Source organism: Pseudoliparis swirei, chromosome 8 (genome assembly GCF_029220125.1).
Source record: "Pseudoliparis swirei isolate HS2019 ecotype Mariana Trench chromosome 8, NWPU_hadal_v1, whole genome shotgun sequence".
Taxonomy (NCBI): domain Eukaryota; kingdom Metazoa; phylum Chordata; class Actinopteri; order Perciformes; family Liparidae; genus Pseudoliparis; species Pseudoliparis swirei.
This window is the reverse complement of record NC_079395.1, coordinates 22,880,937-22,900,094: the sequence shown is the minus strand read 5'-3', so window position 1 is coordinate 22,900,094 and position 19,158 is coordinate 22,880,937. Positions and strand designations below refer to the sequence as shown.

At 45.0% G+C, this 19,158-nt stretch overlaps 1 protein-coding gene and 1 long non-coding RNA gene across 2 annotated transcripts; both read right to left on the bottom strand.

The window, feature by feature from the left end:
- Window positions 1–2,040: 2,040 nt before the first annotated feature.
- LOC130198618 (uncharacterized) lies at window positions 2,041–5,740 on the bottom strand. The gene is made up of 4 exons (XR_008832650.1): window positions 4,218–5,740; window positions 2,921–3,076; window positions 2,174–2,266; window positions 2,041–2,066 (listed from the first exon to the last, which is right to left on the bottom strand). It is a non-coding gene; the product is annotated as an uncharacterized LOC130198618 (long non-coding RNA).
- Window positions 5,741–13,660: 7,920 nt separating this feature from the next.
- ptf1a (pancreas associated transcription factor 1a) lies at window positions 13,661–14,903 on the bottom strand. Its single transcript, XM_056421600.1, has 2 exons — window positions 14,258–14,903; window positions 13,661–14,126 (listed from the first exon to the last, which is right to left on the bottom strand). Exons 1-2 carry the CDS (start codon window positions 14,901–14,903, stop codon window positions 13,924–13,926), a joined length of 849 nt encoding a protein of 282 aa, XP_056277575.1. The 3' UTR covers window positions 13,661–13,923.
- Between the last annotated feature and the right edge of the window lie 4,255 nt (window positions 14,904–19,158).

Here is a 19,158-nt window from a genome sequence, read left to right as displayed (position 1 = left end):
TTGGATGGAAAACCTGCCAACAATTTAATTGAGTTCATCCAATGAGTCATTTCTTTGAGTGTAGTGACCAGAAGACGTTTATCGTTCCTCCGGTATAACTCACTTGTATTTGAGCGCCAATGAACAGGAAATGGATGTGAAGCAGTGCATGCTGGGAAGTTACCGGACATAGAATCTCTTCAGTATGTGACCTTTTGCCAAACGCCTAAAAGATGAAAAAACAGATTTAAGATCAGAAGTCTGAATTCAATGAGAGGTGAACTCCTTTTAATGCCCGGCACACGGAACCATGAAGGTGCATCTGGAACCAGAAATGGTTCTTCAGAGTGACGCCATAGAAGAACCATTTATGGTTCCACAAAGAACCTTTCAAACCAGGGTTTGAGAACCATTTTCCTTAAAGAGTTCTTCAAAGAAACGATAAAGGTGTCTCAAAGAACCTTAAGAACATGTTTCTTTAAGGCCCCATTTATGGTTCCACTGCAAAGAACCTTTCAAAGCAGTGTTCTTTAGGGCACCATTTCCTTAAAGAGTTCTTAAAAGACCCTATAAAGGTGTCTCAAAGAACCTTCACAAATGTTTCTTTAAGGCCCCATTTATGGTTCCACACAACCTTTCAAACGAGGGTTCTTTAAAGAACCCTTTCCTTAAAGAGTTCTTCAAAGAAACCATAAAGGTGTCTCAAATACCTTAAACATAGTTCTTTAAGGCCCCATTTTTGGTTCCACACAGAACTTTTCAAACCAGGGTTCTTCAAGGCACCATTTCCTTAAATAGTTCTTGAAAGAACCTATAAAGGCATCTCAAAGAACCTTCACAAATGTTTCTTTAAGGCACCATTTCCTTAAATAGTTCTTGAAAGAACCTATAAAGGCATCTCAAAGAACCTTCACAAATGTTTCTTTAAGGCACCATTTTTGGTTCCACTGCAAATAACCTTTCAAACCAGGGTTCTTTATTAAAGAACCATTTCCTTAAAGAGTTCCTCAAAGAACCTACACTCAAAAAAATATTTAAGCCCAAAAGTTAAAATGGATGCATTTCAATTACATGACAATTTTCCATCTATTTTGATCACATAGCTCTAATGTAAAAAATCAAATTTCAATCCATGTTTCTTAATCATGTTCATTCAACATGAATAAATTAGATAACTCAACATTAAATCAATTAAATTGCACTTACTCAGGTATTATGCATAAACCCAATGTATTTGGATTAACCTAATATTTTCAATCCGTTTCTTAATCATGTTCATTCAACATGACTAAATTAGATAACTCCACATTAAATCAATTAAATTGCACTTACTCAGGTCGTATGCATAAACCCAATGTATTTGGTTAGATTACATGAACCTAATATTTTGAAAAGCCACACATGTCAAATTAAAGTCAAACATTTATTTATTAAACATTTATTAACATCACAACTCTTCAGGGTTTTTGCCTCGCCATACCACTTAAATGAACACAATTTGGAAGTTTCTGGAATAAATGGCAGGCCTCAGTGAGGGAATAATATTGACCACCGAACATTAGCACCAGGCATCAGTGAAAGGGAATGATCTTGACCCATGAACAAGATTTGTCTGAATATACCACTATCTAACACAAATAATATTGTTAATGAGCAAATGTCAATACAAATTAAAGTTTGTTTTGGTTCCTTAAGTGGGGAGAGAGAAAAAGACAATCCTCTTTAAGATCTAAAATAAAATGTAAAACAAAACATGAGGCCTTCAGACCTATAAGTGAGTTTACTGGAGCATCTTAATTTTAAGTGCTTGAACCTTAGGAGAAAGATTGTTGCCATCCAAGTTCATCAGCACCTTCTGGAGGAACTCAAATGTGAATTTGAGCCCTTGTGGGTAGCTCATGTTGAGACAGTAAATCAGTCCAAAAAGCATGGAAAATCCAAAAGCGCTTCCCAGGTTGCTCAGCAGCTCCACACCCTCGATCACCACTCCGACATGCTCAGGCTCTTCCCTGCATCAGCACCCTCTTTCCGAACGACATGAAGTCCCATGGTGGCCGACTCCTGTCCGCTTCTTCCAAGTTGCGGTTCTATGGGCAAGAAACCACAAATTGACCCGAGTACCGCTTAAATACTAAAAAGATTCCAACAAGTAGGATCAGTCGTCAAAGACCAGAGTGAAATAACATCGACTTACCATGTATTCCTTGATGAGAGTTTCATCATCCTCATTGAGGTAGACACAGAGGCTTCTTAGGACACGTTCTCGTCTGGAGTTTATGTCATCACACTGCAATTTAACAGAATATCTATGATTACTATCCCATAAAAAACAAGGCAGGTGCCAGGGCAGGTACCAGGGCAGCCAGCAAGAAGAGAAAGACCTGCAGGCACATGGAGCTGCGGAAGGGGACAGCAGATATCAGGCTTAACCTATTATGAATTACCGACCAACATGCTGGTGAATTTCTCTCAACTCACTATTAAGGCCGACTTGTCTTTTGTGCAGAAGAACTGAAAGAGGACTAGGCTGGAGTGCTGTTGTTTCCTGGAGACGGTAACAACACACTGGACTGAGCTTGACTAAGAAGATATCCAACTCTACTTTTGAAGTAAACATCGCCGTCTACAAAAACATTAGTTAAATATCATTTTGCGAAGAAATTAGAAGGTAGGACATACATTAGAGCGATTCAACATATTTATGAGACAACAAGGAACCATATAATCAAGGAATTTGGAAAGAAACAAAAAACTAGTTGTTTTGATTCATGCTCTGTTGGTTACCTTTAAGTGATTGATTATTCTTATTATTTAGATGCCTACCTGTCTTCGTGCAACAAACATATCTCGGCATTTTAACCCCGACTTTGCCTTCCGTGTTCCATGTTTGGACAGGCTCGGCTCTTACAGTGTCAACTACTAAATGGCAAAGTTCATATACCTGAGGCGTCCTCTCCATGATGCGTCTAATCTTCTTTCCAGCAGTCCCGCCTCTCTTGCTGAAGAGCTTGGTTAGGTCAGCGGAGTATCTGTCAAGTTGTGCCATGAACTTGGTTTGTAGAGGCATAGTTGTGATCCGCATGAATTCTGCATTAACCTGAGAAAAGTAACAAAGAAAAAGGCAGCATTGGAGTTATTATAATATATTGCATTAAAAAACCTTTCCATTAATAAGATGCTCAAAGCGCTGTGAGAAAGAGGTTGTGGGGGAAGAGGAAAGTGGGTACACCTCATCACAACTAAGAATGTAAACTATTCATCAATGTAAACTATTCATCAATTGAGAACTGAAACATTTTAACTTTTGAATTGTTATATAACTTATAACTGCGCTGTTTAGTTTCCCCTGTCTGTTGTTCCAAAGTCCTGGGACTGAAATACTGGACTACAACGGGGTGAGGGATCTAAAGAGCTGCAGACAAGTGTAAACAAATCTTACCGCAGTTATCTAGCTAACAGCATGAAAGCTAACCCTGCATCTCTTTCTGACTATTCTGCTCTGAACCTCTTTTATTCTGTAAACCTCTGAAACCCAGCCCCATGTTTCTTAAAGCTGCTCTGAACCTCTCATGCCTAAAGTTACAGTGTGTTGATAGTTGTTGTTGGACAGTGTTGAGCACGCTGTGTTTTCTTGAAATAAAGCTTTGTTTTTTACAATATTCTACTCAAAACCTCTTTTCTTCTCATTGTTGAGTGCTACTTAAACCGCGCCCAATAAATGTCACCAGCCGCCACTGGTTACGGTGCATGTCCAATAGCACAATTCACACGCGACGATCAATGTTAATCCAGGGCATGAATCCCCCCCCGTTTGTGTTCGCAACCACCGCCATTACCAACTCTCGTCAACAACTGTGTAATCTGCATTATGCCATGCTTTGGCAGAGCTCATTGTCGTTAACTAGTGCGAGCCACCTGACGTAAACCACGCCAAAATACTAAGGGCACAAGCCATTGCACAACATAAGCCAAGGGATTTGTGATACCATTGTGAAAGCAATGCATAGCATATTTATGGTGTTTCATGACTATTTTCCCAGCCAGGTTACCCAGCTAGTTAGCTAGCTAAATCATTCGCTAGCTAAATCGTTAGCTAGTGCTAGTTACAGTGCTAGATAACTCGCCTTAATGAAAAAAGAAACGCTTATATTTCAGCAAATCTATTCTAACGTTACCCATTAAGCATGTGGGCATCTAATAATCGGTTTCTAGTTAACTAAAACGGATAAAAAGCTTACCAAACTCGGTCCTTCCATCAGCACGAGGTCTGTTGCTCTGCCGGTTCTGGGATGAAAGAATGGTGCCCGTGCCTGCCTCAGGTTGGTCGAATTAAATCCAGTGAAACAATTAAATAGACTTAATGTGAATAAATCAAATTTCATTTCCGATTGAACTGGTTTATGTTGTATTTAATGTATATGGATGGATATAATATATGATGTATTTACTTTAAACAGGTTTAATTTAAATGTCATGCTTAAAGTTTATTGAGTGCACGCACATATGCTCCTTCTGTGATCCAATCAAGTTAAGTTTACTTGATTTGTTTATGTTCAGGTTATACGAAGCATATTTACATTGTGTTTAAGTGGTTTTAATGAATACACTTTAGATTTTATATATTTCAGTTACGTTTTACTTAAAAATATTGTTTAATGTTTATGAGGGCCAAGAATCATTTTTTTGAGTGTATAAAGGTGTCTCAAATGAAAGAATGTTTCCTCCGTAGAACCACAAAGCCTAGAGAACCATGAAAGCCATTATGTTTCTGTGTGTTCTTCTAAACAGTGAACACAACAACACAAGGGGAGGTGTGTGTTTATGTTTCCTCAGATGAATCTCCATGAGCCGAGCAGTGAGAACCTCCTGATGACGGCAGTGACTCCTCTCAGAGGCGGTGTGGGTCCGTTCGCCTGTGCGTCGCCATGGATACCGACTCTAGGTATATTTTACAGCCTGTTGAAGCGGCTCGGGAGGGTTTCCTCCTTCACGGCCGCCTCTCCTTTCACCGCCACGCTCCATCGGTCTGCGGGACAACACAGAGTGTCGGCGGCGAGGCTCGCTGTAAAAAGTAATTGGTTTCATTGGGCGCTGGATAAATGGCGCTGGCTGGTTGCGCGGCGGCTTCCTGCCGAGTTGAGCGCCGCCGGGTTAATCGCCGCCTCTGAGGCTGGAAGCCTTCCAGCCGTGGCCACCAGCCACGGGCTCTGACTTACTGCTGCTGCGGAGGAGCCACGGGGACACGATGCTGCTGCTGCTGCTGCTGCTGCAGAGGACGGACCGGGGACACGCTGCTGCTGCGGAGCCACAGTGACACGCAGAGGAGGAGGAGGAGGAGGAGGAGGAGCCACGTTGACACAACCGCTGCTGCTGCGGGGCCACGGTGACGTTGCTCCTCTGACGGGGTCAGGGTGGGAACCGGCAATCGTGTTCCGGCTTTATTTATTATTATCTCCCGATTAAAAACAACGTAAAGGTTTTAGTTGTGATGTAAACATAAAGAAATGACACTTTAACCAAATGCTTTGACTTTGATGGTCGTGATCATGCATGTTTAACGTTTCACATGTTTTCACTGTGATAACAAATAAATGACACTGTTACCACTTCACGTGCTTTCACTGGGATATTTAACAACATAATTACACTGTTAACATTTCACATGTTTTTATTCTGATATTTCATGATACTTTATAGTGTTAAAACTTCACATGTTTTCACTGTAATATTAACAAAATTAATGACACTTTTACCACTTCACATGCTTTTATTGTGATATTTAACAAATTAATTACACTGTGACCACTTCACATGCTTCATTTTGAAATGTCATGATAAAATAAACTGTCTTTATTGTCATATTTAATAATACGTTACACTTTGAACACTTCTCATATTTGACTGTGATATAAAACAATGTTATACTGTATCCACTTCACTTGCTTTTACTTTTGATATTTCATGATACACTGCAGTGTTTAACATGGAACGTGTTTTACTCTGATATTTAAACAGTGTCATTTATTTGAAAAATAAATGACACTGTTAACACTTCACATGTTTTACTGTGATGATAAACTCCAGTTAACACACACACACACACACAGACACACACGCACACACACATCATCGCCACTCCAACGCCATCTCGTGCATATCATACTATAATCCTGCAGAACACATGCAAAAGAAAAAAGAGAATTCAAACGTGACCTTTTTATGTGTAATAAAAAGGTTTATTCACGATGATCTCTCTTTCAAAACAACAACATGACGTAAACAAAGTCCTGAGGGCTTTAAAAAGACGATGGCCACTTGTTAACGGAGTGGTTCCTCTGGAGGAAGAGGCTGAATCTGATTCATCTGAACGTAAACGGACCCTCGGAGTGTCGTGGAGACTATAACTGATCATTAAAGTCAGCTTTATTGTGAAATGCACCAAAGATACAGAGGAAATAAAGAGCTCGTGTCGAGATGTTCGACTCTCCCAAAATCGGCAAAAACCATAAGCCGCGATCCCATCGCCTCCCGCGCTGCGCTCCTCCTGCATTGTGCGGGCTTTTTGCGCGTGATTGATGTGACGTGCGCATAATGCGCACTCCATCCCATCGCGGTGACTGAAACGGCCTTTTTGTGCCACTTGACTCCCTCGCGCACACACAGCTGCATTTGTCTTGCAAATCCCTCCCCGCTGCGCCGCGTTCAGGGCCGCGAGGAGAGAGCAGCCGGACGTCCGTGAAGTTCAAGCCGGCGAACAAGCGGAGAGGCTGTTCCAAAGCCGCCGCTTTGTGCGCGCCGCGGCGCGGAGAGCCGGTGAAAAATGATGCATGCTTTTACACCTCTGACTCCTGGCAACTGGCGGTGTGTGTGTGTGTGTGTGTGTGTGTGTGTGTGTGTGTGTGTGTGTGTGTGTGTGTGTGTGTGTGTGTGTGTGTGTGTGTGTGTGTGTGTGTGTGTGTGTGTGTGTGTGTGTGTGTGTGTGTGTGTGTGTGTGCCCTTGCCTTTCCCTGCGGCTGAAGTCAGTGTGTGGGAGGCGAACAAAAGCGCCTCGGTCTAAACGGGTTGAGTCCTCCAGCGCGCGCGACGGGGCTCAGCCGCGCAGAATGTGGAGATGGATGGAGACGCACACGTACAAAACGGCCGTGACTGAAATTTGCATATTTTTAATTTATCACTTTTTTTGTGGAGTTATTCAGTTTTTTTTGTTTTTTTTACCCCGTTGTAATGCATCATTTATCAGCGCGTGCGGCTGCATGACATTAAGCATGAATCACTCTCCTGCAGGCCTGAGATCAGTCAGTTTCCCCTGAAACACGCGCTACTTGTTTATTATATATGTTGTTTTTGTTTATTTGTCTTTGTTATTGCGTCTCGTGCCTGTGAGATCCGCTCTGGGATCAGCCCCGCGTGCTCTGCTTCATTTCCATATCTATTCAATGGCGCTTCCTCCTGAATGGACTGTAATATTTCATGACGGGGTACGCATGCGCTGCGCACAATGCGGCTCATATCCAGCCGGCTGTCAGCCGCCATGTGACCGGAGCGACACGTCGTTGCGGCTAATTCATTCAAAGGCGCATCTCCGTGCGCCGGCGCGGAGGTCAGCCCGCCGTGTCCCGTCCACCAGGGGGGACGCGGGCCAGAGGCGGCCAGCTGGCTGCGTCACACACACACACACCTACACACACACACACTCACACACAAAGACACACAGACACACACTCACACACACACACACACACACACACACACACACACACTCACACACACAAAGACACACAGACACACTCACACACACAGACACAAAGACACACAGACAAACGCACACACACACACAAACACACACACACACAGACACACGCGCACGCACAGGCGCACGCACGCTGACACACACACATACACACACCGACACAAACACAAACACACACACTGACGCACACACACACACACCGACACACACACAAACACACACACACACTCGCTTCAACATTTCCATCGTATTATTTCTCAGCTCTGTTGACATTTCAGTAAAAATTTACAAAATTCTTGAAACTAAACATTTTTTTCTAATATGACCAAAGACAACCCCCCCCCCCCCCCTAACACACACACAGACACATACGCAGACACACACAGAGACACACACACGGCAGCAGGGACACCGGTTGCTTCGTTTTCAGCAGAGTGAGACTCCTCCCCTCTATAAACCTATCTTTTAAAACCCGGTATTGACAGGAGTGATTACAATAAGTTGCAACTTGTTGTCTCGTTGCCGCGCGAGAGTGAACACGACGCATCTTTTCAAAGAAGTTTCACTCTTTATTGAACCTTTAATAATAATAATAATATTTTAAATCTTATATAAGTCCCTGCATCCCTGATGTCGGGCATTTAAAGGGTCTCCTTTTCAAGGGCTGCTCCTCTGCTGAGGGGCCCGTCCCGTCCCCGGTGCTCTGGTGGAGGAGTGAGATGCCGCGGAGTGGAGGCGCCGTTATCCAACCAGAGCGCAGTGGATGCACCGTTACGCAACGATGGTCGGCTTTTACGCATGACTGCACTGCCCCCGGAATCACAGTTTACACTCAGAACGTCACGTTTATATAAAGTTATTAAAGGGTAAAAACTAAATGAGGCATTTTACGAAACATCCACCGTCACTGGTATTATTTATTCATCACTAGAGTCCCGGTTGACGCATTTATTTTTTGACCGAATAATGAGGGGGGGGGGGATTTATACAATCTATATCGACCGATCCTATTTTATCTGACTTTTTATTTAAAGTATCCATTTTCTCCAGGCGCACTCGCTGCAGTCTGCCCACATGTTGCCATGGATACAGCCATGCGCCAAAAGAGTCCTTTGGAACATCTCCAAAGGAGCACACATTTCTCCATAAATAACATGAAAGCAATTTCCCTTCAAATGTACGCGACTGCGTATGATAAAGAAATAACCCCCCCCCCCTCCCGGTCATTAACCCGCTAGTTCTTCTGTCTCAATGGGGGGAAAGCTGCTCGCGCGCCCCGGAGCCACTTGTTGCGGGCGCATAAAGTTGGAGCCTTTGAGAAGTTAAATATCCCGGAAAGAACACAAGTTAGTATCTCAAGGGCTTCCCGGGGACAAAAGACCAGCGCCTTACCATATGCTTAATGGCTACAGCCGTCCAGCCTTCACTAAAGGCAAAAAGTGGTCCTTTAAAAGTTGGAAAGGCTCCTTTATTTGAGTTAGATGGAGCACTTGCGCACAAAACCAGGAGCGCGCGCTGCCATTGACTCGCCCCCTTTCTCTTTCTTTCAGCAGTCTGAAGCGGCCACCGTCATCGCCCGTTTCACTCCAGCATAAGCTTTTCATCACTCGGCTTTGTCCTCGGTGAAAGTAATGCTGCGAATCAAAGACATGACAATATTTTCCATCAGCTTGGAGACCCCGGACAAGAGCCCTCGAGCTTTGGCAAAAATCAGGGCCTGTTATTCATCCTGTCACTCCGCACCTGTGGTCCCGCATTCAAAGTATACAAACCTGTCCCTATTAACATTAATTATTCACAAACAACACAAAGGCTGAAATAGAGCATGTTGAAGTCTGTTTATGGCTCCTAAATGTTTTATTCCTCTGAAGATGTGCCCACAGCTTCTTTTTTTCTCTCCCTCGCAGAGCGCGAGTGTCTCTCTTTCAGCCTTGAGTAGCTCTACAGTTCCGATGTTACAATCGCAGCATCTGCTTAATCTTGCGGATAAAAATATGACACAAAACATGGCCCATAATGGGTTTTTTAAAATCCCGGTAATGAGTGATCAAGGCGGGAAACAATGGGAGGAGGATGGTGAGAGGCCGTATGGCTCCGGGGGCAGTTTGCTCTCAGCGCCAGGTGACGGCAAGAAACAAATCTCCCCGGTCCGAGGAGCAGGACACAGCGACACGCACCTCCTTTCTCCCCCTGAGAGAGAGAGAAAAAAGAATTAGGAGACAAATTTAATTGGCTTATCAAGGCGCGGCGAAAAGAATCTCGCTGTTAATTGGCTGGGGGGGGGCGCAGAACAAACGCAGGGGACCGGTTGGAGGCTGGCTGGCCCGCGCGGCGCTTTCAGCCGGTGTCACGTCATTGAAAATGTGTTTTATTATTGCAAAAAAAAGAAAAAAGAAGAAAAAACCATCCCGTGCTTTACAGTGTCCATATTGTGTGCGCGGACAAAAGGAGGCTGATGGAACATTAAAGACGCGCGGAACACGGTGCCAACCCGTCTCGAAGACACTGCAAGGGCCCCTCTCTCTCTCTCTCTCTCTCTCTCTCTCCCTCTCTCTCCCTCTGTCTCTTTGCTTGCTTTTAGGCAGCTGCTGTCCAGGGACTCAAGGCACAAGCACTATGAAAAGAGACAGAGACAAAGTTTGAGCTACCAGGTGCATCCCGCGGGAGAACCGATCTGTTCCAGCGGGACGCGCTCATAAAGATGTCATTTAGATCGCGTCTGAGAGGGGGAGAGGGGGAGGGGGGAGGGGGGGCGGCTCTGCCTCCCATTTCCCGGCTCCACACCGCGAACCCTGCACGCTGGTTACCAGCGGCCCACCGCGCACACGGCTCGGCGGAGGGAGTCCCCCGCGCACGGAGCCTTACAGGTGGCACTCTGGTGCCATGTTGGACAGGAGACGGGGGGAGAGAGGGGGAGGGGCGGGGGGGGGGGTGAATTAACAGCGGCTCCGTGGGGTTGTAATCTGAAAATCCAGTCGCTGGATTTGGCTCACAGCACTCTCACGTGCGGGCTTCAAAGCGGATTTGGCAGAACGACCTCTCTTCTCTCTCCTCTCTCCTCTCTCCTTTCTCCTTTCTCCTCTCTCCTCATTCACATCGGTTGAAGATGTTCAGCCCAAAGCTTCTCGCACCTTCCCTGGAGGTCTTAGATCCGTTGGACTTCCTGTCCATTCAGGTGTCAGCACATTTCTTTAAGCGCAAGGCAACACGGGTAGTCAGCCATGCCGGTGCGTAAAAGTGCCCAATCTGTGCCTCCCGCATGCAGCTACAGGGTCAGGAAGCACGAGGGGACCCGAGGGGACAGGAGCGGACCCGAGGGGACAACAAGGGGATCCGAAAGGACCCGAGGGGACCCGAAAGGACCCGAGGAGACAGGAGGGGACCCGAGGGGACCCTTCTCTGCCGAGGAAAGCCACGAGGCAACACGTGTCTCTGCGGGACTCTGGAAGGAAAAGCGCTCGTTGGTATTCTCCGTTCATTAGACCCAGATGACTCCAACGGGGAGCCGGGAGGGACTTTTGGGATTCGGGGAGTGGGGCCGGGGGTGTTGATTTAAAAGTGACATTCAATTACTTATCATATATAATAATAGCTGACATTACAAGGTAAATGTGCATTGTAATGCTTTAAACGTGCAGGTGACGTCATGCAGTTTGATCCAATAAAAAAACGTGTTATGTCAGATTGAAGACCAAGAAAAACTACTCATGAGTCACGTGACTGTTTTACCTTTTTAGTAAAAGCGAACATGTCATGAATTCAATATTTGAGATCAGTAACAAAAGAAATTCAAATTTAAGCAACATATTTTAAGGAATGATCTTTTTCAGTCGGTGTGTTTTTCCCCCATTTTTTGTGCAATAATTGAATTAATGTTTTCTTAATATCCAATATGAGTCGTTTAAGGAATGCATCACGTTCAGGTGCAGTGTGATTACAAAGTGTGACGTCAGAGAAATGCTGGAGTTCTTATGGAAAGCACCTAATTGAGAATTTGAGGGTCCAGATTTATTTCAGAATTATTGTGATGTTTTCTATACTGTCCTCTCATTATTAATACTTTAAAATACATGTTGGAATTTATTCTCAGAATGCTGAATAAAATAAAATAAAATAAAAAATAAAATAAAAATGCATAACTCTCTGGGCAGTTTACTGCCTGTCTGCCTGCTATGGTAAATCAGCGGCCTTTGAGTTCTCAATTACCGCTTGGCGTGGCCGATAAAGTCCCGGCCTGCTGCTGAGAACCAAAGGATATAAAACATGTCGGACAGTTAAAAAATGCCCGTGTCCTTTTTAAGCTCTGCCAAGCCCGTATACAGCGGGAGTGACAAGATAGCCAGGAGTATTTCAGCCGGTCCCTTCCGCTTGGCTGCGGCCGCACCAAAGGATGCGGAGAGGCGCTCCTAGCTCCGCGCACTAAAATAAACCCCAAAAACACCACCGCGGCACACAAAGGCGCGAAGGTGCGACGAGCTACAATGACGCCACTGTGCGCTGTGGAAACCTCCGCCGCGCAATCCAAGAGGAGCCTCCTGCCAACAGAGACGGAGCGGCCCGGCATTGAGTCGCGAGCGTTTGACTTTCCCATGGCTGTAATAGGATTACATGCTCCTGTTGAGAGAGAGAGAGAGAGAGAGAGAGAGAGAGAGAGAGAGAGAGAGAGAGAGAGAGACCCAGATCTCGATGGTTGAGAAATAGAATAATGTGGCTCCCTGAAAGAAAGAACAACATGTCCATTAAAGAGGCAGTAAGCTGCTCGTGGCTGTGAGGAACGCACGTACCTGCTGTGCTGGAAGGTTAAATTGTCTAAAAAGACAGAAGAAAAATAAATCAATCCAAAAGGTTCTCGCGCTCTGCAAAAGCGCCGCGTCGCCTCGTCCTCGCGCGTCAGCAGCGTTTATGGGGAGGCTGTGGGGGGGTACGAGCGGTTCATATACACGCCGTGCATTGGTGGTGCGAGGGGGTGGGGGGGGGGGGCACATGTTGGGCCGCCGGTACCACGGGAAAATCCTCCCCGGCAGCACCTGGCAGCACAGAGCGGCATTCAGCCGCCTTCCGCCACCCCGCCGCACCGCCGCGCGCTCTGGACACCTTCAGCTGCCGCGGGGCTACACACTGCCGCCTCATTAGCATCTCATTTGCATATCCATGTGGCAATATTTAAGTTATTCTTCTTTCATAATTTGTCGCAGTTGTAGTTATTTAACGTGATGATATGACGGTGTGCGCGCGACGACCACGTAGGCTCAGATACCGGTAATCACAGGTGTGTTATGGGCATTAATTATGATACTCTTTATTAAACAAGGACTTCAATGAGAGATGATCAGTCCCAGAGCTAATTCGTTTCGTCCTGCAGATTATTATTATTATTATTATTGTTGTTATTATTATTACTATTATTATTATTACTATTATTATTATTATTATTATTATTATTATTATTATTATTATTATTTGTAGGTCCAACTTTTACACTGACATACAACTAAACTCATACTTCCAGTTTTATAATACACTCAGTTGGTCACAAACAAAAATATTAATTTAGTGATTTTTCAGAACGGAAAACCCTTAAAACCACTTTATAAAAAACAAAAACAAAAACAAAGTAGCTCGAGGAGCTTTTATGGAAATGCTCGTCATAAAGCTTTTTATATTATTATTATTATTAAAGAAAAGATATATGAATCTTCAAGCTCAGCATTTGTGGTTAAACTCATGAATATAACACGTTGATGCTGAACAGCATTACAATAATAATAATAATCATCATAATAATAATAATAATAATAATAATAATAATAATAATAATAACAATAATAATAATAATGAGGAAAGTGAGGATAATAATAATAAAATACACATATTATTTCTTTTCATCATTAAGTGCTTTTATTTACAGATTCCATATCAATATAAATCATTGTACAACAGTATCAAAATATAAGTTTCTCTCATTCATTGCGATTAAATTAAAAAGTATATTAACACTCGTGGAAAAACAAAAACACAGTAATAAATACATGATTGCTAGTTACCTGAATTACACAATAATTAAATTATCAACATGATAAAACTATTTACACCATTGAATACAATATCTGTACAGAACATAAGCTTCTCGTGCGCCATCAAGTGCGCATGTCACAATAAGAGTCTTCACGTGTGCGCGTGGTCAGCGGTTCCCTTCACAGCGCCAGGCCGAAGGGGGGCTCATTTTCTATGTCCGTGAGGCCCGCTTTGGTGTGCAGCTTCCGGGGGTCCTCCGGGATCCACACCTTGGCGGTGCGGATGATGTTCTGCTCCCGGAGCTGCTTCTCATCCGACCAGGAGAGCGAGTGTCCGGCCAAGGGGGGCAGGCCGTAGTCCGGGTCGCTGGGGGAGGGAGACCCTGGGGAGAGAACAACAACGGGACAATTAGTTGTTTGTTGTTGTTGTTGTTGTTGTTTATTTGTTGCATTGTTATAGCAGGCCAACAGGCAGAAGAACCATCAGCATGTGTGCGCTCGGAAGTGGACTTACTGGTTCCTCGGTAGCAGATGATCACCTTCTTGGGCTGCGCGTGCGTCTCGCTGCTGGAGCTCCTGATGGGCAGGTCGGACTGCACGAGCTCCGCGAGGAAGTTGATGTATCCGATGGCGAGCCGCAGCGTGTCCACCTTGGACAGCCGCTTCTCGTAGGGCAGCGTGGGGATGTGGGTGCGCAGCCCCTCGAACGCGTCGTTGATGGACTGCATCCGGCGCCGCTCGCGCACGTTCGCCGCCTGCCGCAGGTGCTGCATCTCCGTGTCGGACCTCATGCGCCGCCGCCGCTTCATCAGCGGCCCGCCGCCGCCACCATGGTGGAGGTGGTGGTGGTGGAGGCCCATGCGCGGGGACATCTCCGGGTTGCTGTCGGCGCCGCCGTACGAGAAGGTGGAGGACGAGGAGGAGAAGGACAGGTCTCCGAGGTCGTAGTCCGCGTCGTGCGCCGCCGCCGCGTCTTTGCCATAGTAGTCTTGCAGGTGGCTCGACAGGAAGTCCACGTCGTCGTCCAGGAAGTCGTCCGCGTCCAGGTGTCTGTCCCCGGAGGACTGTTCCGTGAAGAAGTCGTCGTCGTCGAAATACGCCGGAGAGATGGTGGAGGAGAAGGAGTCGAGTCCCGAGAACGGGTCCAGCACGCTGTCCATCTTTGTCTCTCTCTCTCTCTCTCTCTCTCTCTGTCCCGTGGTGAACAATGGACGCCGTGTGTTTCCTCCGGTCGCTGCTCGCGGTCAACAGTTCGTTGTTTGTGTAGTTCAAGGACCGGCACGCGAGGATTCTTTATAGCGACATCCATCGTCGCGTGCCGCTTGCCCGGAGTGCCAACCAATCAGCGCTCTGTGCGCGAGGCGCACCTCGAGATAAGCCTCCCTGCAGACCCGGAACGCCACGCCTCCCCCCCCCCCCCCCCCCGTGGCCCCCTGTCTCGTGCAGGGGGGGGTTGGAGTAACATCTCAACTCCACGTCGCTCCTTCTGCTCCTCCACCTCCGACAGGTGGAGATGAATGGCCCCCCGGGGCCACCGGTCAGTGGAGGCTCTCCACCGGCGCAACACGCTGAGAGTGACACACACACACACACACACACATGTATATATATACATATATATATATATATATATATATATATACATATATATATATATATATATATATTATAACTCTTTTTGTGGAGAGTTACTGCATTATAAATGACATTTTAAATAAAAGTGTGAGATTACGTCACCTCGGGGAACGTGCCCAAAATAATATGTTTTGTTTAAAACATGCAACATGTTTCATAAAGTCATTAAAATAAATGTTGAACATATATGTGATAGTTATTGTTATATTATATATATATTATATATCATATATATATATTTATATATATATATATATATATATATATATATATATATATATATATATATATATATATATATGGTGATGGCTCCACAACTCTTTATGGCTCTTTATGTGCTTTTACAAGAATGATTTTATAATTATAATTATTATCACGCCGTCGTCATCATTATATGATTGTTGTTGTTATTGTCAAGTCATTATTGTTATATCATGTATGTATAAGTATGTATTTTAACGTATTTTGTGTGTTTAATTGTTTCTAATTGTTAATTTAAAATTAAATTAATTCAACACACAACGAAACGATCCTGTATGAACGTTACCGGCTGCAACCATAAATAAATAATGCATGTATTTATCTAACTGGTAGAACTGTTATTGTGTTTCTTGTGCTGCTCCGGGACCGACCGGGCGCGGGCGGGGAGGAGAGCCGGCAGCAGGTCGCTGTCCGCGGCAGAGAGCAGCCCGGGCGCGCGGGCCGCCGGTGAGCCGCGGCACAGCCTCATCCGGGTCATTCATCGCGCGGTAAGTGGACAGCAGCTCCATAAATACCGCACCAGCAGCGCGTCGATGGGCCACTTGTGCAGCCAGTGCTGTTTCTGAATTGGGAGGACTGGTTGACAAATAAAGGCACAGTGGTGGGCCTTGGAGAGCGCGCGCGCGGGCGCGCCTCTCTGTCACCTCGCGCGACGTGTTAACGCTCCCTGGTACACAACGAAGAGGCGCCCCCCCCCCCCCTCCAAGAACACATCCATTCAGTCCATTCACACACAGAGAGAGAGGGCTCACTTTGTTTTTTAAAAAAACACCCGTCCCTCTCCGCGCAGCGTCGGGGGCAGGGTGCGCGCGCATCGCGCGGCCGTGGGAAGAGAGCCACTTGCGTCCCGGCCGCCCGTCAATGCGCCATGTCGGCTTGTATAGAGGAGGCTGCGGACATAATGAAGCCGTCGCGCGGGGACAGACGCACAATGCACGCGCGTCCCGGTACCAACCAGGTGCTGCACGCACGCGCACAATACAACACCAAACGGGACCGGACCGCTGCAGGAGGTGCAGCAGGAGAGCCAATCAGCACACGTCACTGTCCCGATACGCTCCACAGACTGCTCTTTTCATTTGTTGTGATTTATCTTCATCATCATCTTCATCATCTTCATCTACAGCAAAAGCCTGCATGGAGACATGAAATAAAAACAAGTGTATGAAGCAGTTTGTTTCTGTTTATCATGACACATGCAGTTGCTCTGTTCACTACTTTTTTTGGTGGTTTCTCCTAAATTCATCAACAGTTATTCTGAGAGAAGTCCTAATTTGGATAGTAATAAAGTTTTTTATTTTATATTAAAATATGCCAATTTCAAGATAAAATAAAATAAACGTTATTATTATTATTTTAAACTGTTGAGAAGTCATGTGAGATCTGTTTGTTTGATTCACCTGTTATTTCTTGAACATGTTTCTAATTGGACTTCTTTAAAGCTGGTTTTCTCTCACAAAAACTACTTTCATTCTTTAAATATATTCTGAAGGTTATTTAAATATCACTGATAGCCTTATTCATACAATATATTATGAATAAAGAACATGGAGAAGACAGAGAGATCTGTTATGTGTGCACACATGTAATAATGTCTAACCGTTCAGGAAGTTCCTCTAATTCATAATCAAATAGAAACTGGAAATTATTGGTGGTGAGAGAGGGGGGGGGGGGGTACACAGTCCTCAACGTATGAGGCAAAGTCATGTTTTTAGATGTAAATAACCCAATTCTTACCAATCAGTGCCTCTAAATAATAATGAAGGTAACAAATCATTGTTGAACCTCATTATGGCATGATGACACCTTCATGTCAAATATATCATATCTTCATATCCTCATATCTTCATATCTTCATATCTTCAAATCTTCATATCTTCATATCCTCAAATCTTCATATCCTCATATCTTCATATACTCATATCTTCATATCTTCATATCCTCATATCTTCATATCCTCATATCTTCATATCTTCATATCTTCATATCCTCATATCTTCATATCTTCATATCCTCAAATCTTCATATCCTCATATCTTCATATACTCATATCTTCATATCTTCATATCCTCATATCTTCATATCTTCATATCCTCATATCTTCATATACTCATATCTTCATATCTTCATATCTTCATATCTTCATATCTTCATATCCTCATATCTTCATATCCTCATATCCTCATATCCTATCTTCATATCTTCATATCCTCATATCTTCATCCCCACACTGAGGCTCCTGCGGGGTATTTCTGAGCTCCTGGTGCGTAAAGACACAAACACTCAAACAAGTGTTGGACACCCGACCCGTCCCCAAACCGGTCCCCTCCCGGTCCCCACCCGGTCCGGGGGGCCGGGGGTTAAAAATAAAGAAAAACTCTTCACACTGAGAACAATTTGCAATGATTGCAAAGATCCTCATTGAGCCTCTTTAAATAAAACCTATTCACAGGGTGTGTGAGTGTGTGTGTGACCCCCCCCCCCTCTTTGCTCTGAGACCAGATGATAATTCGAGCCGTGCAGGTCGCTAACGCGCCGTGACCGCGCGCTCCACGCCGCCGCATTGATGAACGCGCTGTCGTCCTGAACGAGGCCGAGCTGCGCGAGCGCAGCAAGTGTTTCGGTTCCCATGCTGCCCCTCGGTCTGCAGCATGCAGACGGCGGGACGGCGCGCGCACGCGCACACACGTGCACACAAACAGACACACACGCAAACAAACAGACACATACACACACGCTAAAAAGCCCCCCCCCCCCCCACACACACACATACTCGCGCACACAAACTAAAAAGCATCACACACACACACACGTACACACACACAAACACACACAAACTTGCACACACGCTAAAAGGCACCATGCACACACACACAAACACCCTCGCACGCACACACACACATACACTTGCACACAAGCTGAAAAGCATCATGCACACGCCCCCACAACACGGACACACACACAATTGCACAAACACATGCTAAAGAACATCATACACACTCACTCAAACACACATACACACACACGTAAAGAGCATCATACACACAGACTCAAACACACACACACACACACACGTAAAGAGCATCATACACACAGACTAAAACACACACACACACACACGTAAAGAGCATCATACACACAGACTCAAACACACCCACACACACACACATGTAAAGAGCATCATACACACAGACTCAAACACACACACACGTAAAGAGCATCATGCTCAGAGGGTTTCGTGCTGGTGGTTAAATTCTATGCCCTATAAAAAAGAGAAAAGAGAATAAATATTAATATTAATATGAATGACGTGTTATTATACAGCATCAATAAACAGAGAGACAGTCAATTCTGATGAAACACATAATAATCACGAGATACTGAACTCATAATATGAGATGTGAAGTATCATGAAGCTGGTGGAATGAATTTGACCCTCAGAAACATAATATTCATCATTCATAACCTCTTCCTCTGCTGGAGCCTCAAGAAATCAATTCATCTCACAACCTCATCACG